Source organism: Pongo pygmaeus, chromosome 4 (assembly GCF_028885625.2).
Source record: "Pongo pygmaeus isolate AG05252 chromosome 4, NHGRI_mPonPyg2-v2.0_pri, whole genome shotgun sequence".
Classification (NCBI taxonomy): domain Eukaryota; kingdom Metazoa; phylum Chordata; class Mammalia; order Primates; family Hominidae; genus Pongo; species Pongo pygmaeus.
In genome coordinates this window covers 61033394-61060986 of record NC_072377.2, presented here as the reverse complement: position 1 = coordinate 61060986, position 27593 = coordinate 61033394, and the positions used below count along the sequence as shown (strand labels likewise).

General features: G+C 35.9%; 1 protein-coding gene and 1 pseudogene across 15 annotated transcripts in view; both read right to left on the bottom strand.

Moving 5' to 3' along the window:
- Positions 1 to 27593, bottom strand: part of DDX4 (DEAD-box helicase 4) — an 85956-nt gene that overhangs the window by 38158 nt on the left and 20205 nt on the right. For 5 of the 15 annotated variants that reach the window (XM_063664827.1, XM_054487967.1, XM_054487968.1 and 2 more), the window contains 8 exons: positions 23812 to 23889; positions 23461 to 23502; positions 20825 to 20902; positions 20014 to 20064; positions 16163 to 16222; positions 4021 to 4122; positions 2941 to 3021; positions 2111 to 2158 (listed from right to left, as the gene is read on the bottom strand). In XM_063664827.1, the coding sequence (XP_063520897.1) occupies positions 2111 to 2158; positions 2941 to 3021; positions 4021 to 4122; positions 16163 to 16222; positions 20014 to 20064; positions 20825 to 20902; positions 23461 to 23502; positions 23812 to 23889 (540 nt within the window). The remainder of the gene's footprint in view (positions 1 to 2110; positions 2159 to 2940; positions 3022 to 4020; positions 4123 to 16162; positions 16223 to 20013; positions 20065 to 20824; positions 20903 to 23460; positions 23503 to 23811; positions 23890 to 27593) is intronic. The other 10 variants (XM_054487972.1, XM_054487970.1, XM_054487974.1 and 7 more) reach the window with 3 other exon arrangements.
- On the bottom strand, positions 6518 to 6636 carry LOC129037609 (5S ribosomal RNA; annotated as a pseudogene).

Sequence of the window (27593 nt, the reverse complement as noted above, 5' to 3'; positions counted from 1 at the left end):
GAACAATGAGAACACATGGACACAAGGAGGGGAGTATCACATACCAGGGCCTGTTGGAAGGTGGGGGACAGGGGAAGGGATAGCATTAGGAGAAATACCTAATGTAAATGATGAGTTGATGGGTGCAGCACACCAACATGGCACATGTATACCTATGTAACAAACTTGCACGTTGTGCACATGTCCCCTAGAACTTAAAGTATTAAGAAAAAAAAAAAAAACTTTACTGGTTCCTTTGGACTTGAATTGAACACTACTACTGGTTTCCCTGGTTCTTAGCTTGCAGACAGCCTATCATAGGACGTTCTCAGGCTCCATAATCTCACGAGCCAATTCCCCTAATTAGTTCCTTCTCATCCATCCATCCATCCATCCATCCATCCACCCATCCATCCATCCATCCATCCATCTCCTCCCTCCTTCCTTTTGGTCTGTCTCTATGGAGAATCCTAACTAATATACACTAGCCAAGGAACAGCCTTTTAAGTAAGATTTTCAGTTTCGTTTACTGATGAATTTTTGATGAACAATCAGGCCTGTTAACTCCTTTCTATATATTACCTTTCTAGTTTTTAGGTAACAAGTAATCTGTTGTGCCACTTTTAGGTACTATGACTGCATTAGATTCAAAAGCTAATGAGATGTAACATTTTTTCTGTGTGAACTCTAATTTTCTTATCTTGTATGTCCACAGGTCTTGAAATCCTCCTTCATATAGGCTGTGAATATTTGTAGATTTGGTTTAGCTAGTCTTTAATAAAGAGTTTAATAAACTCTTTAATAATAACTTTTAATAATAAAAGAGTTTAATAAACTCTTTCTATATTGAAGAATCCAAGAATCAGCAGGAGTGGGGGAAATGTCACTCTGAATTCTCTCAGACTAATAATAATAACTTAGAATCTTCCAAATACATTGAGCAAGCTTCATTGATTTACTAGTCTGGAGAGCATTTTAACTTTTATATGACACTGACGGATTTATACTTTGAAAAAACTTTAAGGTCGGGCGCAGTGGCTCATGCCTGTAATCCTAGCACTTTGGGAGGCCGAGGTGGGCAGATCACCTGAGGTCAGGAGTTTGAGACCAGCCTGGCAAAGGTGAAACCCCATCTCTACTAAAAATACAAAAATTAGCCAGGTGTAGTGGCAGGTGCCTGTAATCCAGCTACTAGGGAGACTGAGGCAGGAGAATGGCTTGAACTCTGGAGGCAACAGTTGCAGTGAGCCGAGATTACACCACTGCACTCCAACCTGGGTGACAGAGTAAGACTCTGTCTCAAAAAAGAAAAAAAAAAAAAAGAAAAAACTTCAAGAGTAAAAAATTATATATTGAGCTAACTTTATCCTTCAGACCAAATCAACTATTCCATAAGAAAAAGCATATTGTTTTAATAGGGATTTGTACATATTATATCTCAGTCTTTAACTTCCACACAGCATCTCATTTCATGATTATTATTTTATTAAACAGTTTTTTTTTGTTTTTTTGTTTTGAGACGGAGTCTCGCTCTGTCACCAGGCTGGAGTGCAGTGGTGTGATCTCGACTTACTGCAACCTCCGCCTGCCGGATTCAAGTGATTCTCCTGCCCTAGCCTCCTGAGTAGCTGGGACTACAGGCACGCACCACCATGCCCAGCTAAGTTTTGTTTTAGTAGAGAAGGGGGTTTCACTATGTTGGCCAGGATGGTCTCATCTTGACCTTCTGATCTGCCTGCCTAGGCCTCCCAAAGTGCTAGAATTACAGGCGTGAGCCACCGCACCCGGACTTAAACAGTTTTCTATTTATGAATTTTAGGTGATTTTCAGTTTTTACTTATTATAAATGACATCTCAGTGAACATCCTTGTACATGTATTTGCAAATATATCTATAGTATATAATTCCTATAATGGAATTGCTGGATCAGAGAGGCAATAACCTGGAGGGTATTAAGGAACTATCTAAAACAGGCTGTGTAAATTTATGGTCCTCACAGTGTATAAAAGCAATAACAGTTACCTTTAACTTCAAAAATTAAATTTGTTTCCAACCAGTGAAGTATAGAAAAAAATTAAATTTGGAATACAATGATTTTAACTTCTTTCAGGTAAACAAAATAAGAACTTACCTCGTTCACTTCCACTGCCACTTCTGCTTTGAGAAGTATCACCATTTCCTGTAAGGCATTGTTTTGCAACATATTTAGATAAAACACAGCTGCTGCTCAAGCACACAAACCATCTTGTTATTTCTATTCAACAAAGTTATTACTTAGGAATCCTGGTCCTTTAACCCATCCATCTCTTAATTTTAGATTTAATTTTTTTTTTTTTCAAGTCTCACTCTATCACCCAGGCTGGAGTGCAGTGGCGCGATCTTGGCTCACTGCAACCTCCATCTCCTGGGTTCAACCAATTCTCGTGCCTCAGGCATCTGAGTAGCTGGGACTACAGGCACATACCACCACGCCCAGCTAATTTTTGTATTTTTAGCAGAGATAGGGTTTTGCCATGTTGGCCACGCTGGTCTCGAACTCCTGGCCTCAAGTGATCCACCTGCCTCAGCCTCCCAAACTGCTGGGATTACAGGCATGAGCCACCACGCCCGGCCTCTAGGTTTAACTTTAACCTTAACCTCATTTGAACATTTTTCATCAATTGTGTTTTCATTTTCACTTCAACTCACACAAATCCTTTTCCCCTAACTCAGAATCTTTTATTCCTCTAGTTAATAATTCACACCTCAAATTAACTGGTAGATAACACAGAATAAATAATTCACATTGCACAAATTTTATAAGGGAGACAAAATTGTCCACATATTTTTACCTACAGATCTAAAAGCAGAGAAAATCATAAGCCAAACTAGTATACTTTAACATATATATTAGGTTTACTAATCCTAGTGCTAAAAACATATATCAATAACTAATATTCAGTAAAAAGTTCTATTTCTCACCTGTGCCACTTAATGCTGGTCTTCTAGAACCAAAAAGGCCACCAGTGCGCTGCATACATTCGTCTGGGTCTAAGTCATTATCTTGATTTGCAGAAAGTAAAATTAGATTACATTACTTTGAAGAAGTTTTTTAATCGTTCAGTAAACAGAAAAAAATCAAGTTATGGTATCAGAAGTTAAAAGATGCGGGGTAAAACAGAAAAATACTGTCCTATTAAACTAAGTTAAACTATTATATTAAACTAAGTTAAACTATTCTATTAAACCAAGTTAAACTAAGTATTGTGCAAAGGAATTCTCTACAAATAATGTCCTTCAATGACAAATTACTTCCTCAGATGTATTTAAAATATTTCATAAAATAAATTAGGGCCAGTGCTACGCCAAAATATGATACAAGCAAGTTAAATCTCTAGAAATTGCCTGAGAAACTTCACATTGCATCATTTCACTACTTATTCTTCAAAATAGCACCCCTTGCTCCCACTGTTGCCAAATCAAACCTTGCCAGTCCTGCACGGTAACCATTCAAAATCCCTAAACTTCTGTGAAAGTGACAATTCACTAGTCTGCTACGCATCTATTAAATCATTATTACAAATTTATGTTTTTAGCTTCCAAAACCATCAATCTGTTCTCCTCTGTTAAGAGGCACATACATTCCAACAGGGACCTCTGAAGTCAGTAACTTATCTCTAAAAAATGATGGCTGGAAAAATTTAAGGTAGAAAGCCACACTGGTGAAAGAAGGTATGTGGGGAGGTAGAGCCGCATAGAAGGTCACCTGTTTATAAGGTCAGCCATATTATCAAAGCTCTAAAACAATGAATAGTATGTAATATTAAAGAACTGAGTCACTCAAACTTATTTTTTAAATTCATATATTTCAACTTAACCAATATGCAATTAAATCTGTCTAAAAAATAATGTTATATACAATGTGGTGATTAATGTGTATTAGTCACTGAGCTAAGCTATTCTCATATAATCCTCATAACAACCTTCTTTGATACATATTTTTTTAAATCATTTTCTTTTTAACAGTTCATGAAGCATATCATTTGCAAATCCACTACTAACTTGGACTTCCTAGACCAAATCCTCCACGGCAACCTCGGAAACTACCTCTTCCACCTCTTCTGTATGGCCCTGAAGCTTCTGAATTATTTCCATCTCGATAGCCTAGAATGTTAAAACACACAAAGGAACAACACAAAACAACAACAAAGAAATCTTGGGGACATGGTCAAATTTAATTTAAGCCTTGAATAATTCAGTAACTTTAAACAAGTATTTTAAGGCATCGTTATCAAAAAGAAATGACATTTTGACCTATTAAGTGTTCAATTTTACTAATATAAATAGATATGGCTACAATTTTTTAAAACCTCACTGCTTGCTTTGAGAATCGAGTCTAAAAATCACCTAAAGGAAAAAGTAGCACTTGAATTAAAACACTAAAAGTCACCAAAACTACACCATTAACTGGATTTCCACAATGTACAAAAGAATTAAATAAATCCTAGGCTTTTATCTGCTCCATATAGAATATAGTAAACATCTTACTCAAAGCACAGACATGCAGGCACATATAAAGTCTGATTTCCAGGTAAAAACAATTTTTAATTGAATTGAATACCAAAAGATTAGTAGAAACAGTTCAAGTAAAATTTAATTGTACATAGGGCAGACTCATAGGGCAGAACCAGATTAATGCGAAACCAAAGTGCCAACTGGGCAGGAACTAGAGACTGTTCCATTTGTAAACTTGCAACTATTTACACTTAAAGAGAATGACGAATAAAGAGAAATTCTATATATGCTATTTCTGAGTATTAGAGTATACGTATTTTAAAGTCTATTTAAAAATGAAACAAAACTCTCCAAAAAAAATCTATCTTCTGGAACCTTTTCTGTAAAGGTATATTTTCATGAAAATAAAAGAATATATAACACATATATAAATTTAAAATATAATAAAATGAAAGCTTATCTCCACTGCCCAGCTTAAGACTAAAATGTTTCCAATATATTTGCAGCCCATGTTTTTCTTTTGCCCTATGCTTCTCTTCTCCCTGAGCACTCCTTCCAACTAACATCCAACCAGCCACTATCCTGAATAGTTTTTCATTTCCTTGCTCTTAATTTTATCAACTACGTACTTAGCCTTAAGCAACATATTAGTGTTATGTTAGAGTTTTATGAACTAAATGGAACTAACATATCTTCTTCCACATCTTTTTTTTTTTTTTTTTTTTTTTGAGACGAAGTCTCACTCTGTCACCCAGGTTGGAGTGCAGTGGCATCATCTTGGCTCACTGCAACCTCTACCTCCAGAGTTCAAGCGATTCTCCTGTCTCAGCCTCCCAAGTAGCTGGGATTACAGGCATGCACCAACATGCCTGGCTAATTTTTGTATTTTCAGTAGAGACGGGGTTTCACCATGTTGGCCAGGCTGGTCTGGAACTCCTGACCTCAGGTGATCTGCCAGCCTCGGCCTTCCAAGGTGCTGGGATTACAGGCATGAGCCACTGCGCCTGGCCCCATGTCTTTTTCCTTTTATTCAACTTTGTTGACGTATGAAACTACTTCATTTACTTTTACTGCTGAACACTCTATTGTATCTGTTTCTATTTCATTTATGTCTACTACCTTTTTTATTTCTGAGTTTTCTCCCTTCTAACTACTTAGCTTGAACACTTAACTCATAATTTTTTCTGAGAAAATAAATATTTAAACTATTTTCAATCTAGTCTTCTTCCTACAAAGCTCTGTCCTACTAGATTTCCTCTATTAGCAAGTTTTACATTTTATCCTTTCTCTGATGCATTTAAGGCTATAAAATTTCCTCTAAGAGGCAGCTGCTTTAGCTATATCCTCAAAGTTTTCATGTGTTCTGTTCCTACTGTTATTAAATTCTAAATATTTCAGGATTTCCATATGAACTGTTATTCATAAACTGAGAAATTCAGTTTCTAAATCATGAAGGTTAGAATTATTGATTTCTACTTTTATTTTAATAAGAGAACATGACCTATGATATATTTATCATAGGTCATCCTTAAAAGATGATCAAATTGTACATATTTTCCATACATGCTGGAAAAATATATGATTTATAATTTTAGAGTATATGATTCCAAACAAATATTAAATCAAGCTGAGTAAGTGGCATTCAGATCTTCTATATTCTTACTAATCTCTATTCTGCTGTCTCAACTTACTAGGATTTACAAATTTTTCCTTATGTCTATTTTCCTTTGTGCATCTTAGTATATTGTTAGATTAGAACCACGTTCAGAACTATAATGTCTTCCTGATGAATTTCTTTATCCTTAATAATTCTACCTTACAGTATACTTTGTCTCCTATTTCTATTCAGCTTTGAGTTACTGAACACTTTTTTCTCTTTACTTTTAAGTTTCAGGGTACATGTGCAGGATGTGCTGGTTTGTTACATAGGTAAACACGTGCTATGGTAGTTTGCTGCACCTATCAACCCATCACCTAGGTATTAAGCCCAGCCTGCATTAGCTCTTTTCCCTAATGCTCTCTCCCCCCGCCTGCCCTCCCCTGACACCTACAGCACCTAGTATTCCTAGGCAGTCTCCCATCCAAGTACTAACCAGGTCCAACCCTGCTTAGCTTCCAAGATCAGATGAGATCGGACACGTTCAGGGTGGTATGGCCATAGCCTATTTTCTAATTTAAAAAAAAATTTTTTTTTGTAGAGACAAGGTTTAGTTGCTCAGGCTGGCCTTGAATTCCTGGTCTCAAGAGATCCATCCCATGTTGGCCTGCCAAAATGCTAGGATTACAGGCATGAGGCACCATGCCTGACCTCTTTACTTTCAACTCCATACTGAAATATGCTTACCTATATTATGATTACTGATACATAGGTCTTTTATTTCTGCAATCTTTGTGTTTTCTCTTTACAGAGTTTTTTCGATGCTTTTTGTTCTCCTTTCTGTCCTGTTTTCCCCAAATGGTAAAGCTATGTATTTTATTTTTTACCAATTTTCACCAAGAATATTTAGGAAATAAACTATTTTCAATCTAGCTTCCTTCCTACAAAGCTCTGTCCTTCTATTGGATTTCCTCCATTAGCAAGTTACACATTTTATCTTATCCCTTCTCTGATTACCCTTCAATTTTACTTATTTAAGAAATATTTTTCCTTTCAACTGAGCTGGCAAGATTTTAAGTCTTTTCATTTGCTAGTATTTTAGTTCACTTTTGTTTCTAGAACCCCTAAATTAATAGTCATTATTGCTAGTTTATATAGTCAATACTTATTTAAGTTTACCAATATGTTTACCTGTTTTACATTTTTTATCTTTTTTTTTTTGCTCATCATTGCTTCTTGTTTCCTATGCCTTTCTTCCTGCAATCAGTTGTCTTACTACAGTATACAATTTAGTAGTTCTTACTCAACAGTATGAGAGTATTAAACACCATTTTTATCCAAATGGCATTATTTCTCCCTGGCACCTAATTATCTGAATATAGTTATTTGGGTTCAGAGCTATTCTCCTTCAGCATTCTGAATATACTATGCTATTGCATTCTGACATCTACCTTTACTGAAGAAAATTCTGTTCTGAATATAATGTTCTTCTAAAGGCGAATCTACCTTTTTTCTCTAGTAGGTTTACAGGTTTTAAATAATCTTTGTAATACTGTAATTTGAATACATGCATAAGGGTATGAATTTTTTAATTTTATTTGCTGAGGACTCTTGTGCCTCTCTAACTCTGGAAAAGTCTCATCTATTCTCTTTGAATATTCTTCTTTCCTGTCCTTCTCCCATTTTCTGGCCTCTCCTCAGGAGACAGTCATATGTTGAACCACAGGTCTTAATCTATCTTCCATACCTTATTTATTAACTGCTCTCGTGTTTTCCATTTCCAAGTTTAGAGAATTTCCACAGATTTATCTTTGGATTAATTCATTCTCTTCATCTGTGTTTAATCTTTACCTTTAATCACTCTGTTCTTTTCTGTAAGTTTCTAAAAATTCAAATTTGAGTCCTTTTCTTGTTTTTTGTTTTTTGAGACAGAGTCTCGTTCTGTCACCCAGGCTGGAGTGCAGTGGCACCATCTCAGCTCACTGCAACCTCCACCTCCTGGGTTCAAGTGATTCTCCTGCCTCAGACTCCGAGTAGCTGGGACTACAGGCCTGCACCACCACGTCCAGTTAATTTTTGTATTTTTAGTAGAGACAGGGTTTTAACATGTTGGCTAGGTTGGTCTCAAACTCCTGACCTTAGGTGATCCACCCGCTTCGGCCTCCCAAAGTGCTGGGATTACAGGTGTGAGCCACTGTGCCCGGTCAACATTAACATATTTCTTAAAGTAACATGAGTCCTTCCAGAAGGTACAGTCTGCATTTCATAAGGGACAGCTGACAATCTCTTATAACTCTTAAAGATGTTTGGTGACAACATCTTCAGAAAGAAATCAGCTTATAAATCATCTAACCTTTGCATAAAAGAAAAGGGAACATATTTTATTACTTTTTAAAAAAATACTTACCAGATATTATATTTCTACATACTAACAAATAAAATGAAAGCATTAAAATGATATGTATCACTGACATCAGCAAAAATGGCCAAGTAAGGAACTCTAAATTCCACTACTCCAAAAAGGCAAGGAAAAAAATGGGCAAGAACTGTCAGAATTAACTTTTTCCAAACTCTAGAAATGAATGAAAGGCTTGAAGCAACCCAGGGAATTTTTTATTTTTTTAAACAGCAAATTTGGCAGCATTTTAACTTACCCAGTTCCATCTCCCAGCAACTCAACTTGTAAGTATATAACCAAAAGATTTGAAAACAGGGACTCAAACAGATAACTGTAGGTGAATGTTCATAGCGGACTTACAATAGTCGGAAAGAAGAAACAATCCTAGTGTCCGTCACATGGATAAACAAAATGTGGTAAATACATTATATTATTCAACCATTAAAAGAAATGTAGTTTTGATGCATGCTACAACATGGATGAACACTGAAAACAAGATGCTAAGTAAAATAAGCCAAATACAACAGGACAAATATTGTACGATTCCACTTGTATGAAATACCTAAAATAGATAAATTTCATAGAGAACATGGAATAGAGGTTACCAAAGACCAGGGTTAGGGGAGTATACAGGGAATTGTTGTCTAATGGAATACAAAGTTTCTATTTGGGTGATGACAGTGATGACAGAATACTGTGCACTTAATGCCAAAAATTATACACTTAAGAATAGTTAATATGGGAAATTTTATGTTATAGAGATCTTACCACAAAAACTCAAAATACCCCAAGTTCCATGAAAACTATTAATCTATAAATCCAAGAAGCTCAACTCCAAGGAGGGTAAACCCAAAAAGATCCACACCTAGACACATCAATATAAAACATCAACAAATGGTGCTAGAACAACTGGGTATCCATATGCAAAAGAATTTGGACCCCCACCCCACACCATCTATAAAAACGAACTCAAAATGCATCAAAGACTTAAGTGTAAGAACCAAAACTATAAAATTCTTAGAAGGAAACAAAGGAAAAAATCTGCATGACTCTGGATTAGGCAACAGTTTTCTAGTTATAACACCAAAAGAACAAAAAAAGATAAACTGGGTTGGATAAAAATTTTAAATTTTAGTGTTTCAAAGGGTACTATCAAGAAAGGGAAAAGACAACCCACAGAAGGTTATTAAACATTTGCAGGCCAGATGCAGTGGCTCACACCTGTAATCCCAGCACTTTGGAAGGCCAAGATGGGAGAACTGCTTGAGCCCAGGAGTTTGAGACAAGCCTGGACAACATAGTGAGACCCCATCCCTACAAAAAATAAAAAAACTAGCTGGGCATGGTGGCACATGCCTATAGTCCCAGCTACTCAGGAGGCTGAGGTGGGAGGACTGCTTGAGACCAGGAAGTTGAGGCTGTCGTGAACCATGACTGTGCCACTGCACTCCAGAGTCTGGGTAACAGAGCGAGACTCTGTCTCCAAAAAAAAAAAAAAATTAGATAAATTTAAAAAAAATAAACATTTGCAAATCATGTAGCTGATGATACTCATATTGAGAATATATAAATAAATCTTAGGACATAAAAAGACAACCCAATTGTTAAAATGAGTGAAGGATCTGAACAGACATTTCTCCAAAGATATACAAATGGTCAATAAGCATATGAAAAGCTGCTCAACATCACAGTCATCAAAAAATGCAATCAAAACAACAATAAGGGCTAGGCACTGTGGCACACATGCCTGTAATCCCAGCACTTTGGGAGGCTGAGGCAGGCAGATTGCTTGAACTCAGGAGTTCAAGATCAGCATGGGCAATGTAGTGGAACCCCATCTCTAAAAAAATACAAAAATTAGCCAGGTGTGGTAGTACACGCCTGTAGTCCCAGCTACACAGAGGGCTGAGGTGGAAGGATTATTTGAGCCTGGGAGGCTGAGGCTGCAGTGAGCTGAAATTGTGACAGAGCCCTCCAGCCTGGGTGAGAGTAAGACTCTGTCTCAAAAAAATAAAAAACAAAAAACCCACAATGAGATACCACTTCACACTCAGTAGAACGGCTATAATGAAAAAACACCATTAATAACTAGTATTGGTGGATGTGGAGAAACAGAACCCTCGTAACACTGAGGGTGGGAATATAAAATGGTACAGCTACTATAGAAAATAATTTGGCAGTTCCTCAAAAAGTTAAACATTAAGAGTCAGCACATGACACAGCAATTCCACTCCTAAGTATATACTCCAGAAAAATGAAAACATAGGTTCACACAAAAACTTGTACACAAATGAATATGGCAGCATTAGCCATGATAGCCCAAAAGTGGAAACAACTCAAACATTCATCAGCTGAAGAATAAACAAATGTGATGTAACCACACAGCGGTAGAGCCCTCATGAATGGAATTAGTGTTCTTATAAAAGAAGCCCCAGAGAGCTGCCTGGCCTTATCTACCATGTGAGGACACAGAGAGAAGACACCATCTATGAACCAGGAAATGGGCCCTCACCAGACACTGAATCTGCTGGTGCCTTGATCTCAGACTTCTGACTCTCCAGAACTGTGAGAAATAAATTTCTGTTGTTTACAAAGCTACCCAGTTTATAGCATTTTGTTATAGCAACGCAAATTAAGATAGTTTTTTCTTCTGGAAATTGATTAAGCTGATTCTAAAAATCACACAGGAATGCAAAGGACTAAAAATAACAGGCAATCTTGAGGTTCTTCATTTGTTTTGTGTTGTTATAAAGGAATACCTGAGACTGGATAATTAATGAAAAAAAGGTTTATTTGGCTCAAGATTTGATATCTGAAAATGTTCAAGACTGGGCATCTGGTAAGAGCCTCAGGCTGCTTCCACCCATGGCTGAAGGTGAAAGGGAGCTGGTGTGTTCAGAGATCATATGATGCAGAGGAAGTAGAGGGTACGAGGCCCTTTTAACAACTAGCTGTCAAGGGAACTAATAGGGAACTCACTCAACGCTCCCACAATGAAACAGGTCTATTCATGAGGGATCTGCGCCCCCATGACCCAAAAACCTCCCATTAGATCCTACCTCCAACTCTGGGAATCAAATTTCAACATGAGAAGGACAAACATACAAACCATAGCACTTGAAAAACAAGCACTTGAAAGACTTACAATGCCAGATATCAGGACCTATTATGAAACCACAGTAATTAGATTATGGGGCAATGGTACAAAAATAGAAAAACTGACCAATGGAATAAAACCTAGAGAAACAGATACACATATATAAGCCACCTAATTTAGGACAAAGGCAGCCCTGTAGTGCAGAGTGGAAGGGACAGTCTTTTCAGTAAGTGATACTAGGTCAACTGAACATCTATATGGAAAAAAAATGTATATTGATTCCTACATTATACACAAAAATAAACTCCAGATTAATGACAATTACTTTTTTTTGTTTTAGACGGAGTCTCTGTCGCCCAGGCTGGAGTGCAGTGGCGCAATCTCAGCTCACTGCAACCTCTGCCTCCCGGGTTCAAGCGATTCTTCTGCCTCAGCCTCCCGAGTAGCTGGGACTACAGGCGTGCACCCGGCTAATTTTTGTTATTTTTAGTACAGACGGGGTTTCACCATATTGGCCAGGCTGGTCTCGAACTCCTGACCTTAAGTGATCTGCCTGCCTCAGCCTCCCAAAGTGCTGGCATTACAGGCATGAGCCACCACATCTGGCCTATCTGTATGTACTATTCTTGCAACTTTTAAGTTTTAAATCATCTACAAATAAAGGTAAAAGTAAAGATACTCAATAGAAAAATGGGCAAATGACTTGACAAAAGATGTCCAGATGTCCAAATGATCAATAAACGTAAGAAGTGATCCACATTCCATCAGTCCAAAAAAATAGAAATTTAATACATAATGAATACACCACCACACAACCAGCAGAATGGTTAAAAGGAGAAAAAGAAAATACCAAGCATTGGTTAGAATGTGAGTGTATCTTAGTTTAAACGCTGAAAACATTTGACAATACTATTAAAGCCAAAAATATATATAACCTATGACCTAGCAATTCTTCTGAGTATGTACTAATGACACCAAAAGAATATTAGAATGTTTACAGAAGCACTTTCACAATGGCCCCAAACTGGAGGTAATCCAAATACCTATCACTAATAGAACAACAGTAGAATAAAAGAATACTAAACAGTAATAATGATCTACAATTGCAACAAACACACTAAGAAGGTAAACATAAAACACTACATACTATATGATTCCATTTATACCAAGTATAAAAATAGACAAAATTATCGTATGCTGTTAGAAGTCATAACAGAAGTTTTGGGGGTAATGAGTCATTAGTGAGTAAAAAATGAACATGAAAAGGGGCTTTTGAGGTGCTAGTAATTTGTATTTCATGACCTGAATGCTGGTGAACACACTGAACTCAAGTGAGTTCAGTTTGTGAAACATAATTGAACTATACACTTATGGTATGTGTACCTGTCTACATATCTTAATATAAACTTATATATACACGTCTATTTTCTGAGTGACCCCTATATGCAAACTTCCTATCCTCAAATGTATACATCTACAGAGAATGGGAATCAGGGATACCCTGAAAAATGGCTGTGTCCCTGCTAATTATCCTACACTAATCTATAAGTCAGGACCAAGCACATAGAGCTGCAAATGGTTTCGACTGCCTCATTTAAATATGAATTAAATTGATTGAAAGTAAATGTTAATAGTACAAAAGATATTCACTGGTCTGAAGAAAAAAAATTCAAATATGAGCTATGTTTTAGGAATATTAAGTGCCAAAAATTGCTTGTTAAAAAAATATGGTAAAAGATGAGTCTTGTTTTTTCTTAGCTTAACTTTTTCCCCACCACCACCCCTCTCCACAATTATCATAAGAAGTAATTAAGGAGACAGTCTTCCCTCATTCTGAAATCCACAAGTCCTACCTTCACTTGGGAGGGCCTAATTCAGCCAGCTACCTACCTAACGGGCAAAGGAAAAGAATGTCTCCAAGGTGCGGCAAAAACACTGCTGTATCTGATTACCATGTAGTTCCAAACAATAAAACCTCTTATCATAGATTTGCACATCCTTAGCAATTTTATAGTAAGTTCACTATATTCTTCATACGTTTTGTTGTCATTGCTATTTTAACATGACTGCCCATATATAATCAAGAATTAAGCATGGTAATTTTTGATACAATCTCATCTCAAATTCAATAGAAGCTGAATTACCAGAGTATGGTGAAATACAGCTAGACTTGAACAAAAAATAATCTACAATTTCTTCCCCCCTCAAATTTCCAATGACTCTATTCAGAGACAAAGACATCCCCAGTTCATCTAAATTGCAACTGACCAAGATTCACATTGTCCCTCTTCTGTAATTTATAGCACATTCTGGAGATCATGGGGGGGAAAAAAAACACAACCGACAGATCCAGTGACATTAGAAAGTAAAACAAGGACAGGCACAGTGACTCATGCTGGTAATCCCAGCACTTTGGGAGGCTGAGGCGGCAGCTCACCTGAGGGTCAGGAGTTCCAGACCAGCCTGGCCAACATAGTGAAACTCCATCTCTACTAAAAATACAAAACTTAGCCAGGCATGCTGGCACATGCCTGTAGTCCCAGCTATTAGGGAAGGTAAAGGCACAAGAATCACTTGAACCCGGGAGGTGTAGGTTGCAGTGAGCCAAGATCACACCACTGCACTCCAGCCTGGGTGACAGAGTGAGATTCCGTCTCAAAAAAAAAAAAAGTAAAACAAGCCATTATTTTTGTGCTCTCTATTCTGTTCCACTGGTCTAGGTAACTGGTTTTGGACCAGTACCACGCTGTTTTGGTTATTATAGCCTTGTAGTATAGTTTGAACTCAGGTAATGTGATGCTTTCCAGCTTTGTTCTTTGTGCTTGGGATTGTCTTGCCTATTCATGCTCTTTTTTGGTTCCATATGAATTTTAAAATTGTTTTTTTCTAATTCTTTGAAGAATGTTATTGGTAGATTGAATCTGTAAATTGCTTTGGGCAGTATGAACATTTTAACAATATGGTGGATAGGAATGCTACTGATTTTTGTACATTGATTTTGTATCCTGAAATTCTGCTGAAGTAATTTATCAGATCAAGGAACTTTGGGGCAGAGACTATAGGGTTTTCTAGGTATAAAATCATACCATCTGCAAATAGGAATTCCACACACCTACAACCATCTGATTTTTGCCAGGGTTGACAACAACAAGCAATAAGGAAAGGATTCCTTATTCAATAAATGGCGCTAGGATAACTGGCTAGTCATATGCAGAAGATTGAAACTGGACCTCTTTCTTAGACTGCATACAAAAATCAACTCCAGATGGATTAAAGAATAACATGTAAAATCTAAAACTATAAAAACCCTGGAGATAACCTACAAAATACCATTCTAGACACAGGCCCTGGAAGATTCTGTGATGAAGATGCCAAAAGCCACCACAGCAGAAACAAAAATTGACAAATGGGATCTAATTAAATGAACAAGCTTCTGCAAAACAAAAGAAACTATCAGCAGAGTAAACAGACAACCTACAGAATGGGAGAAAATATTTGCAAACCATGCATCCGACAAAGGCCTAATATCCAGAATCTATAAAGAAATTAAATGTACAAGCAGAAAAACAACTCCGTTCAAAAGTGGACAATGGACATGGGCACGTTTCAAAAGACAACATACAGCCAACAGGCAGATGAAAAAATGTTCAACATCACTAATCATTAGAGAAATGCAAATCAAAACCACAATGAGATACCATCTCACACCAGTCAGAATGGTTATTACTAAAAAATCAAAAAATAACAGATGCTGGCAAGGTTGCAGAGAAAAGTGAATGCCTATACACTGCTGGTGGGAGTGTAAATTAGTTCAGCCATTGTGGAAAACAGTGTGGCGATTTCTCAAAGAATGTAAAACAGAACTATCATTCCATCCAGCAATCCCATAATTAGGTATATACCCAAAGGAATATAAATAATTCTACCATAAAGTCACATGTACACATATGTTCACCACAGCACTATTCACAATAGCAAAAACACAGAAATCAACCTAAATGCCCACGAACAGTAGACTGGACAAAGGTAATGTGGTATATATGTGCCATGGAATACTAGGCAGCCATAAGAAAGAATGACATAAAGTCCTTTGCAGGAACATGAATGGAGCTCCATTATTCTAAGCAAACTAATGCAGGAACAGAAAGCCAAATACTGAATGTTCTCACTTATAAGTGGGAGCTAAACACTGAGAACACACGGACACAAAGAAGGGAACAACAGACACTGGGGCCTACTTTAGGGTAGAAAGTGGGAGGAGGTACAGGATCAAAAAACTACCTATCAGGTACTATGCTTATTATCTGGGTGATGAAATAATCTGTACACCAAAACCCCATGACATGCAATTTACCTAGATAACAAACCTACACATGAACCCCTGAACCAAAAACTTAAAAAAAAAAAAAAAAAAGAGTGAAAGGAGGGGCACCTACTGAATACTCACTCAAATATTAAAAGCAGAAAACATATACCAAAGCATTTTTCTTCAAAGGTTTTCACCATCAGACTTTTTCATCCAGCTCCTTCAAAATCAGTTTTACCAGTTTTAGTGTCTCTGTGTTAAGTACAAATTGTTCCAAAATGTGGTCCTTACCGCCTCTCTTGGAAAACCCTCTGTTCCGTGTTGGATTATCTTCACAGTCATTGCTAGACTCTTGAATAAAAATTTAACATGTAAATAGCATTTAATTAACTTAAATGATGCAATATATAAAGAATAGCACTGTCACAAGATAAGTTAGTAAGAAGACAAAATATTTTCATAAGTTAAAATATAAACATATTTCTTCAAATAATTTTAACAGATATATAAAGACATTACTCAGAGTCAATTCCCTATACAAATCATCTCATGTATCTAAATATTAAATGTTTATTATATGAAATTGAGAACCTACTATTTGCCAAGCATTATACTACGCAAAACAAAACAAAACAAAAAAATAAGAATTTCATAAATTTCAGTTTGACCAAAAATGATTTCAGGAATATCTAAGCTATTAAGTAATCAAGTGGTTCTCACATAAGGTCCATAGACCACTAGACTATTCTATTTATAATGTCATATCTTTTCTGTAATTTACTTTTTTTTTTTGGAGATGGAGTCAAGCTCTGTTGCCCAGGCTGGAGTGCACTGGCACAACCTCTGCTCACTGCAACCTCCACCTCCTGGGTTCAAGCGATTATCCCCACCTCAGCTTACTGAGTAGCTGGGATTACAGGCATGCGCCACCATTCCTGGCTAATTTTTGTATTTTTAGGAGAGATGCGGTTTTGCCATGTTGGCCAGGCTGGTCTTGAATTCCTGAACCTCAGGTGATTTGCCCACCTTGGCCTCTCAAAGTGCTGGGATTACAGGCGTGAGCCACTGCACCCGGCCAATTTACCATTCTTAATAAACTTGAGACATTTGTGCTTTCTTAAATATATGCAAACTTTCCCCCATTCATCCTAATGAAATAATTTGGGGATATCCCAGCTTCTCCATTTGTAATGATATTAATAAGTAAAATTCCCAGAGTTTTAAAATAGTGGTATGAGAGATTACTATACTTAAGCCTGCCTGAAAACTACCTGGAGAGTTGGTTAAAAATAAATTCCTAGGCTCCATTCCCAGAAATGTTTATTCTGAGAGGAATGATTTTTCGAAATGTAAAAGTTCTATGTTATTACTATGACATCAAGCTTTCCAGAAGATTCCAAAAAAACTCACATTCGGGAATACAAAGATGGTTTCAAGGGATCTTTGTACATGTCATTAATATTTAATATCTGGGAACATTAAGTCAAAATAATGAGAGCAAGTGACTAAACAGCTTGCAGGCTATTAGCTAAGTTCCTGTGTAAAAGTCCCAATCCATTTAACAACTAATAATGTTCTACAATAAACAGTGACCCAAAGCTCTTGTTGCAGTCTCCTATTTCAGCTGCAGCTGACAACTGACAAACAATCCTGAAGAGCCATTAACAAGACAACTTTCTGGAAAGTAGGACTTAATACAATGTAGAAGGGCAGGAAAGAAATGTTTTGAAAAGTTGGCCCTGGAATAACAATGATGATAACTAATATTTACTGCTTTCGAGGAAAAAAAAACAACAAAAACTATTAATCTGGGATCTGGCAAGGAAAAGAGTCTCACAATATCTCTGGCCAATTATTTCCTCAAAATAAACCTATAGTTATTTTGACCACAGTGGGAATAAAAATAGAAAACATTAAGAGAAGTTGGGTGATGGGTACATAAAAAAACTCTGTACTATTTTTGCAACTTCTTATGAATAAAACTATTTCAAAATAAAAAATTACTTTAAAAAATAAGTGATCTCTATACAGTTAGGAAATAAAGCTAAGCACAAACAAAAATGAGATAATGATACCAAGATTAGTCACAACCTATTAATTATATAAAAATAACATATGGCCTGGTGCAGTGGCTCATGCCTGTAATCCTAGCACTGTGGGAGGCCGAGGCGGGCAGATCACGAGGTCAGGAGTTTGAGACCAGCCTGGCCAACATGGTGAAACCCCGTCTCTACTAAAAATATAAAAATTAGTCAGATGTGATGGCGGGCCCCTGTAATCCCAGCTACTCAGGAGGCTGAGGCAGGAGAATCACTTGAACCCTGGAGGTAGAGGTTGCAGTGAGCCAAGATTGTGCCATTGCACTCCAGCCCAGGCGACAGCGCGAGACTCCGTCTCGAAAAATAATAATAATAACACATAAAGTATGTACCTGGCCCTGTTCTAAATGTATCACATGTATTAACTTTAGTCTAAAGTTTCACAAAAACCTTGTGAAGTAGATACAATCATCATTATACAAATACAGAAAATGAAAAACAGAAAGTTACAGGCTTTTTCAAGATAATACAATTGCCAGGAGGAGGATCTGAGTCTCACACCTAGGTGTTCAAATCCAGTATCTGAGTTCCTTATCACTACAATATACCAGCTTAAGCAAAGTAGATTACAGGGGAAAAAAATTTTAAAACATACTATCCATTTGTGTCCAGAGTAAAAAGCTTCTACCGTGAGCTCAGAACTTGGGCTTGCTAACAATTGAGACAATGAATGAATTCAATCCATATATTTTTTATATATATATATATATATATTTTTTTTTAGGGGAACTAAAAACGAAAAAAGAAGAAAGTAGATCAAAACAAAGCAAGCAGGCCACTTCGGAGAGAAGTTCTCTCAAGTGCTATGAGAAACTGGAATTTGTATTCAAAAGCTCTCTGGCCCACCATCTCTACAAAGGGGTCAAGTAGGTAGAAAGGTCTGTGTATAAGTAGAAATGATCTTGAATATTAAATGAGTTAAAAGTTGAGAGATCAGAATAGAAACACATAGAAATGGAAAAGAATAAAAATGATGGTATTTTTCTTCTCTCACAAATACTAATTCTACGTCATATGTTTTCATTTGAATGGGATAGGAGAAAAAGAAGAGAAGTAGGGAGAAAGACTGGCAATAGTTTGGAGAAACAGTCTCATTTGATAATTAAAATCCAGCCTTATACCAAAAGTGTTTTAAGGTGATCAGGTCTAGGCTTGGTTTTGACTTTGGGAATCAAAGTGTTTAATAAGATCAAGCTTCAAATATTTAATGAAGAAAGATAGATGACATCTGAGTGTTTATCATGAATGTGTCTGGTATTGAGCTGTGTGCTTTTACACGCATTCTCACTTAGTCTGCCTAACCACCTATAAAATACCTTCCATTCTATGGAATAGAAAACTGGCTTAGAAAAATTAAGCAACTTGTTCTACTTCAACTAGCAGGTAGCAAGGCAGAGACATGAAGCCAAGTTTGGGACCCTAAAGTGTTCTATGTTATAAAGATTTCATACATCAATGGTTACCAAACACTGGAGGTATCAGGATCACCATGGATGCTTTTAAATACAGGTTCTAAGGCCTCACCCAAATCGACTCAATCAGATTTGGGAATGCACTGGTTTATCATAGTCCATCTTCTGGTATCATTATTCTCATCATTCTCTGTATTCCTGTAGAGCGTCAGTACCTTCAATGGAATTGTCTTTAATTTCAGCACTGATTTACATTCTCATGAAACTTTTTCTTAGATTTACTTGAATCTAAATGTGACCCTATACATCACAAACTGTATTTATATAGAGAGTGAAGTTTCACTTCTTGACTACTTCTTTTTACTATCGATCCCCATTTTCTTAAGTTTCAGAGCATTCAAAAGTTGTACCTCATGGATTAAGGCAGATGGCAACAGGCCAAATTAGGATGCCTGAATTCTTTATGTACAAAGCAGTAATATCCTTGGTTAAGGCTTTGGATATAGCTACTTCATAAAATCTGGTTTAAATAAGTTAGAATTGGTCCGGACTAAGAGACTTAATCTTAATTTCTCTTTTTTAGCATGTACTCTTGACATTAAATTTTAAAACACAAAAGTATCAACCTTACCTCTCCAGAAACCAGAGCTATCACCGTCTTCAAACTTGCTGTTTGAAAAACCTATACAAAATATAAAATGAAACAATTTCCTGTACCTCTGTGGTAAAAATAATAACCACACAGGAACTACTAGTTATGATGCCTTCTAAGATAAGCGATACACAATTGTATACATAGCTATCACATGCAAATTCACTCAGGCTGTACAACAATTTCTGCTTTGTGTCAGTTTATCAACTCCATTCTCTTAAGGTTAAAAACAACTTTCTTTTCAGCCAATTGTGTATTACCTCAATTGTCATATACTCCTCTATATGCACATGGGCAAAACAGAGGAATGTCAGTGTAACCACTATATGTTTTCTATTTAAAACCATCAAAATTCTCAAAATTTTACAAACTCAATCTCTTCATCTGCTAAGGACAATACAACTAAATTATAACCCAATAACTCAATGATTTTCTCCTCAATAACATGAAAATCTTGTTAGCTTCTTTTTGTTTACTCTTTTTCAAAAAGTCGTCAAGTTTTGCTTTCAAACTTATTTCCTAAAAACCTATGTCTAAGAGTTATGCATCTCTGAAGCATACAGACATGTCTCTAGAATTAATTTTAAAAGCATTCATCAGTAATCTTTCATAAAATTAAAAAATGTTTTTAATAAGTTTTAATAAGATAATCTTTAGTGCAAAGGCACTCACGGAATATATACCTTCAAAATTAAATGTCAATATGGAATGTCTGTCAATCAGTATTTAAACTCAATTATTAAAAAATCACTCAAGTTTTGATTGTAAGATATCATAACCAAGTAATTACCTCTGTTTCCAAAACTCTTTCCAACTCCAAAACCACCCATTGTGGATGTATTATCTCGTTTATTAGACTCACCAGCATCTGAAAAAGGTTGGACAGTTAAACTCTTTAACATATAAAATTAAGTGTGTCATCATCAAAAACTAAGAATTAAATGAATTTCTGGCGTAAAGGGAGTTCCAAGGATGGGAAAAGAGTAGCACAGAAACCTAAAATTAATTAATATACCTGCAACTTAAAAGAAAAACTCTTAAATTATGATACCAAGGTAAAAACAAATCTACTACTGGTGAAATACAGCTTTCTACTAGTTGGTATTATATTGGAGACCTTCAAGCAGGAAAATTCTGCTCCATAGTTTTCTGTATGTTGAATTCTCATCCTGATAGAGCCAGCTATTATGCTCTGCCCTGTGTGAAAGTCACTGCTATTGAAAATCTTACACTCGTGTCCTGTTTAACTGTTCTATTTTTTATTTTTCTATTTCTTATATTTATCATATCCTTTCCATTTTTAAAATTAAAACAAGGGGCTACATAAGGGAAAAACCTAAGACTACCACTTCCCTCCTGGCCTCCCCATCTCACCATACTATTTCCCTATACTAACCTTCTTAGCTTTGTTTCTCACTATGTAATTCTAAACACCCAACATTTTAATTCACACCAAACAACTCCAATACTCCACACTGTCAACTTCTAATATTTTGTATCTTTGTACATGCTATTCCTTTGGCATGGCATTCCCTGCTTTCCTATTTGTCTTATCAAAATTCATTTCATTCTTCAAAAAACCAATTATGTGAAGTCTTCCTTTAGCCCTCCAGTCATAATTTATCCTTCTTCCACATTCCCACAGCATACTATCCGTACCTTTTTAAAGTAGTATTTCTTTCCATGTGTTTCTCTACCACTAAATTAAAAATCTCGAGAGCAGAGACGTGATAGCAAGAACAATTATTTAAAATTAAAAATTAAAAAAAGAACAGGAGAGACATCCAAAACAGCATAAAATGACACTTTAAACTATCACTGAGAAAAAAATTAAAGCATTCCCTGTGATGCCTATATACTGTCTTACTTACCTCTGTAATACCCTTGTAGAGGGGAGTTAAAAGGGATCTGTGTAACTCCTAAAACCACATGGAAAATTGTGTATGTCCAACTATAGAAGTATTTTAATCAGATTTCAAAGATGTGTGATTCAGGAAGTCCAAGCTACTTAGACATACTTCACAGGACATAACAAGCTAGTCGATATTTTAAGCAACGAAGAGTCAACTTCAAAAAACCACATTATCAGTTATGCAAGTTCTACTGAGAAGAAAATCAAGATTGAAACTATATAGGCCAGGCGCGGCAGCTCACATCTATAATCCCAGCACATTGGGAGGCCGAGGCAGGTGGATCCCCTGAGGTCAGGAGTTCAAGACTAGCCTGGCCAACATGGTGAAACCCTGTCTCTACTACTAATAAAAAAAAATTAGCTGGGCGTGGTGGTGCACAACTGTAATCTCAGCTACTCAGAAGGCTGAGGCAAGAGAATCACTTGAACCTGGGAGGCGGAGGTTGCAGTGAGCCGAGATTGTGCCATTGCACTCCAGCCTAGGCAACAAGAGCAAAACTGTCTCAAAAAAGAAAAAAAAAAAGGAAACGATATAAAATGTTAGAAGAATCATACAGAAAATAAGTTATACTCATGGGTCTACAAATGTCCCAGGTTATATAAAATATAAAGCTAATTGTTTAAAGTATTAACAACTAAGAGTTCTGATCAGAAATTTTATGTGTATTTCAACCTAAAACATGAAAATAATTTGTGGTAAAATCTGCCTCAGTGATGATTTTCTCACTGAAAAAGGTTTTATTCAATAATATTTAGAAGGCTGTTATCAAAATATCATATAACCTCTACTAAAATATAATTTTAAAAGATACCTAAATAATAAATATGCTCCTAAATGTAATATTAAAATATTTCTAATGTTAGTAGTAGCTAACAAAACCTCATTTGAATCTCTTAGCACAATTACATTGTCCAAATAAGCAATGCATCTTAATATGCAGGCTTAAAAACCAATATATATGTGTATATTTGAATAAATCATTTCCATTAGTGGCAGAAACATGTCAAAATATAAAACTCAAATTTGTGTTCATTGTATCTAAAGAAATTAAATTTTCCAAATGTCAAATAAAACATCATGCATCTTTTAGTTTCCATAGCAAAAATATCTGCAAGTCTCAATAGAGTTTTTCAAAAAATAACATCTCAAAAATTCAAGAATAAGTGTCAAGTATGTTTACCAAATAGCCCTAGCTATGGCATCCCCTAAAAGATAAAAAAATGACCATATGGATTTTCAAATAAATTTAACTTGAAGTTCTAATATGTTATTGCACTATAATAAAATATAGCACATATTTCTAGCATGTTAATATTAAGTCTAAAAAGGGACTGTAGAAAGGTGTTTTGCTGTGTTATTATCTGTCATATCAGGCGGTTGTTCTAAAAGTAAAATTTAAAAATCCAATAATGGCAAAATAAACTCTTAAAAAATTAATACTAATGAGCTAACAAATGTTTCCTACACTGCCTTTTCTTGAAAAATATAAAATTCAAGAAAGAGTCCCTCTCACCTCTAATCCCTGAAGCTTTTACAAACATTCTTCCCACGTCAACTGTTGGAAATCAATATCATAAACACATTAAGAAGCAGCTCTGTGAATCATCCATCCATCCAACCCATCCATCCCTCCAACCAATCTGTCTAATCAACTTAACACTACTCCCTACTATCCCAAAGAAGTAAAACAGCAAAAAAAAAAAAAAAAATGAACTTGGAAAAATGATGAACTCATTATCTCAACACCAAGTCTACTATACACTGACTTACAACAGACTTAGCTTTGTACCAAACGGCCATGAAAGCCTCTATGTATCCAATTATTCAACAGTTCAGGAGATTAAGGAAAGACAAAGATGCTTACCTCTGTTTCCAAAATTCCGCCCAGAGGCAAATCCACTTTTCATGAAATGATCTCTTCGAGAAGGTCCATCATCCATTTCTAAAGCAAACAACATTTTGAAGTAAGTCAAATAAAAACAAGTATCTAGTACTTGCAAACCTTAAGCCTTCTCAATGTTCCACACGTGGCAAAGGAGAAATTTTATATAGCAGTGAAAAAGGTGACAAACAGCCCAGTTAAAAAAAAAAAAATGGCTATATGAATAGACAGTTCTCCTAAAGAAAAATAAATTGTGACTAAATCTCATTCATAAAGAATTAGACATCAAAAGACAGCAATTTTTAACCTCATAACTGAATGGAAAAGTCCTTTCTATTCCCTGAAAGAAAACAACAAAATAAATAAATTTTTAAAAAATGGAAAACAGTCTTAAATTTGCTAATAGCCAGAACAAAGACACAGGGAAACAAGCACAAAACATACACTGTATTTAGATTATAAACTAGATCAATCTTGATCCTAATTTAAAAGGCATATACTCTGAAAGTACAGTAACATGAATTTCTCCTCTGGATATAATCACATGGTTATCCAGACAGACATAAAGTTTTTAGAAGCACTGTCTGTAATACCAAATAAATGATCAAAGTGGAATAAAGAAATTATGGTCATCCATACAATAGTATGCACAAGGATTCTAAAGAAATATACGGCATTCAACATTAAAGAGCTCACATTCTTCAACAATGGAGAGTGTTTATAAACTGGCCATGTAGAAGGGCCATAATGCAAATTCAACAAAAGAGTTCAAAAATCAATTCATATACACGAGATTCTCTTATCACAATGCCATCAAATCAAAAGCTATTAAATATGAAAAAAAATTGTTTAAAATCCCATTTGGTGACGTATTTTTAAAAAGATTTCTATATAACCCACAGCTCAAAAAAAAAAACTCACAATGGAAGTTTAAAAATACTTCAAATTATATGATAAAAATGTGACTTTATCAGTATTTAAATATTTATACTAGAAAACAAGAACTCAATAAGCTTAATAGCCATCTCAACAAGAATATTAGAAAAACAAAGTAAATCACACAAAAGTAAAGGAAATAAAGAACAAAAGTTAATAAAATAGGAAACAGCTTTGGGAGACCAAAGTGGGAAGAGATGCTTGAGGTCAGAAATTTGAGACCAGCCTGGGCAACATAGCAAGACCCTATCTCTACTAAAAACAAAAATTTAAGTAACTGGGTGTGGTGGTGCACATCTGTAGACCCAGCTATTCGGGAGGTTAAGGCAGGAGGATCACTTGAGCCCAGGAATTCAAGGCTGCAGTGAGTTATGATTAAATCACTGCACTCCAGCCTGGGAAACAGAAAAAGACCTTGTCTGTCTGTCTGTCTCTCCTTTTTTTTTTTTTTTAAGGAAACAAACATAATATAGCGGCTCAAAAAGGCCAAAACTTGGTTCTTCGAAAAGACCTATAAAATTTGCCAGGGTAACAAACTACTAGAGGACTAATAAGGGGGGTGAGGGGAGAACAGATACAAAGACACAAATGAACAGTATTAGAAATGTGTTTAAAAAGAATCTCAAAGAACTGAAAGACAACTAGAGAACTTCTCTGAACAACTTTATGCTAGTAAATTAAAAGAAATGAAAAAGTTCCTAGAAAATTGACTCACCAAAAGTGACTCAAGAATCAATAAAAAACCCAACTCTCCTACAGAAGTTAAATCAGTACTTAATTTTCTGCATCAGAAAGATGCAGAGAGATGGGGTTTTACAGGTGAGTTCTACCAAACTCTCAAAGGACAAATCATTCAACTGTCATACAACTCTTCCAGGAAACAGAGAAATTACTCACCAACTCATTCTACAGACCAGCACAACCTTGATATGAAAGTTCAGAAGAAAATTATAAACTTCTTACTCACAGATACAAAATCTCAAAAACAAATATTAGCAAACCAAACCCAACAGTAAATTGAATGGATAAAATATATTATGACTAATTGAGTTTATCCCAGTATGCAAGGGTATTTAACACTACCATATCTAAAAAAAGGTAACATACAACATTAATAAAAAAAAACTAATCTCTCCAGATAAAGTATATTACATAATTTAACACCTTTCATGACTTAACATATACTTAGCAAACTAAGGAATGATGAGAGTTTGTTCATAACAGCAAAAAAGGAAACAACCCAAATGTGCATGAGAATATTTTTGTCTTGTTTGAGATAGAGTCTTGCTCTGTCACCCAGGTTGGAGAGCAGTGGTACGATTTCTGCTCACTACGACCTCTGCCCCCCAGGTTCAAGCAATTCTCCTGCCTCAGCCTCCTGAGTAGCTGGGACTAGAGGCATGTACCACAATATCCAGCTAATTTTTGTATTTTTTTGTAGAGACAGGGTTTCACCACATTGGCCAAGCTGGTCTCGAACTCCTGGCCTTAAGTAATCCACCCACCTCAGCCTCCCATAGTGCTGGGATTACAGGCGTGAGCCACCACGCCCGGTGGGCAATGTTCTTAAAATTAGTGGTGGTTCAAAACATTAAGCTTTATGGTTTACATAAGACTTTAATACAGTAGATTTTTTTCATGAAAAGGTCTCCAATAAAGATTCTACAATAAAGTCACAGGGTAACAATTATTCTTGGGAATCCTACACCTCTCTCACTAGTTGGAAAAGAAGTCATTATACGAAAAGATACTTGCAAACGCATGTTTATAGCAGCACAATTGGCAATTTCAAAAATGTGGAACCAGCTCAAATGTCCATCAATCAATGAGTGGTGTATATATATACACCATGGAATAATATTCAGCCACAAAAAGAAATGAAATAATGGCATCTGCAGCAACCTGGATGGAATTGGAGACCATTATTCTTAGTGAAGTACCTCAGGAATGGAAAACCAAATAGCAGATATTCTCACTGATAAGCAGGAGCTAAGCTATGAGGATGCAAAGGCATAAGAATGATACAATGGACTTTGGGGACTTGGGGAAAGGAGTGGGATAAAAGACTACAAATTGGGTACAGTGTATACTACTCAGGTAATGGGTTCACCAAAATCTCACAAATCACCACTAAAGAACTTACTCATGTAAGCAAACACCACCTGTTCCCCAAAAACCTATGTAAATAAAAAATACATAAAAATGGATTTGAAATACATAAAAATGGAGATTGAAGCTGCAGTGAGCTATGATTGCAGCACTGCACTCCAGCCTGGACAACGGAGCAAGGCCCTGTCTCAAAAAACAAAAACAACAAAAAAGATTTTACTTTATACCCAAATAGACTGGCTAAAATTAATTAAAATTAAAAATGTCAAATGTTGGTGGGAATATAGGAACGAGAACCCTCACATCCTAATGATGGGAGTATAAACTGGTATAGCTATTCTGGAGAGCAATTTTTGAAATATTTAGACAAATTAAGTACATTACCCCTTTCCATAACCCTGTAAATCTACTCAAGTCCACTATCCAAAGTAATTCTCACTCTGGCCCATAAATGAACATATACAAGAATGCCCATCCTATGGTAACAGAGGGGAACAGGAGGTAATCTCAGTGCCTATCATGGAGGGAGAATGGGAGTAGATAAAACTTGGTGATAAAAGTATATGAAATACCATGCAGTCATTAGAAGTAAGGAAATCAATTATCAATTAGGAATATATCTTAAACAGTGACGAGGGGGAAAAGTAAAAAAAAAATTCTAAGTTAAAAATACACACCAAAATATGCTCAGAAAACACACATTTAAAAACATACACAGA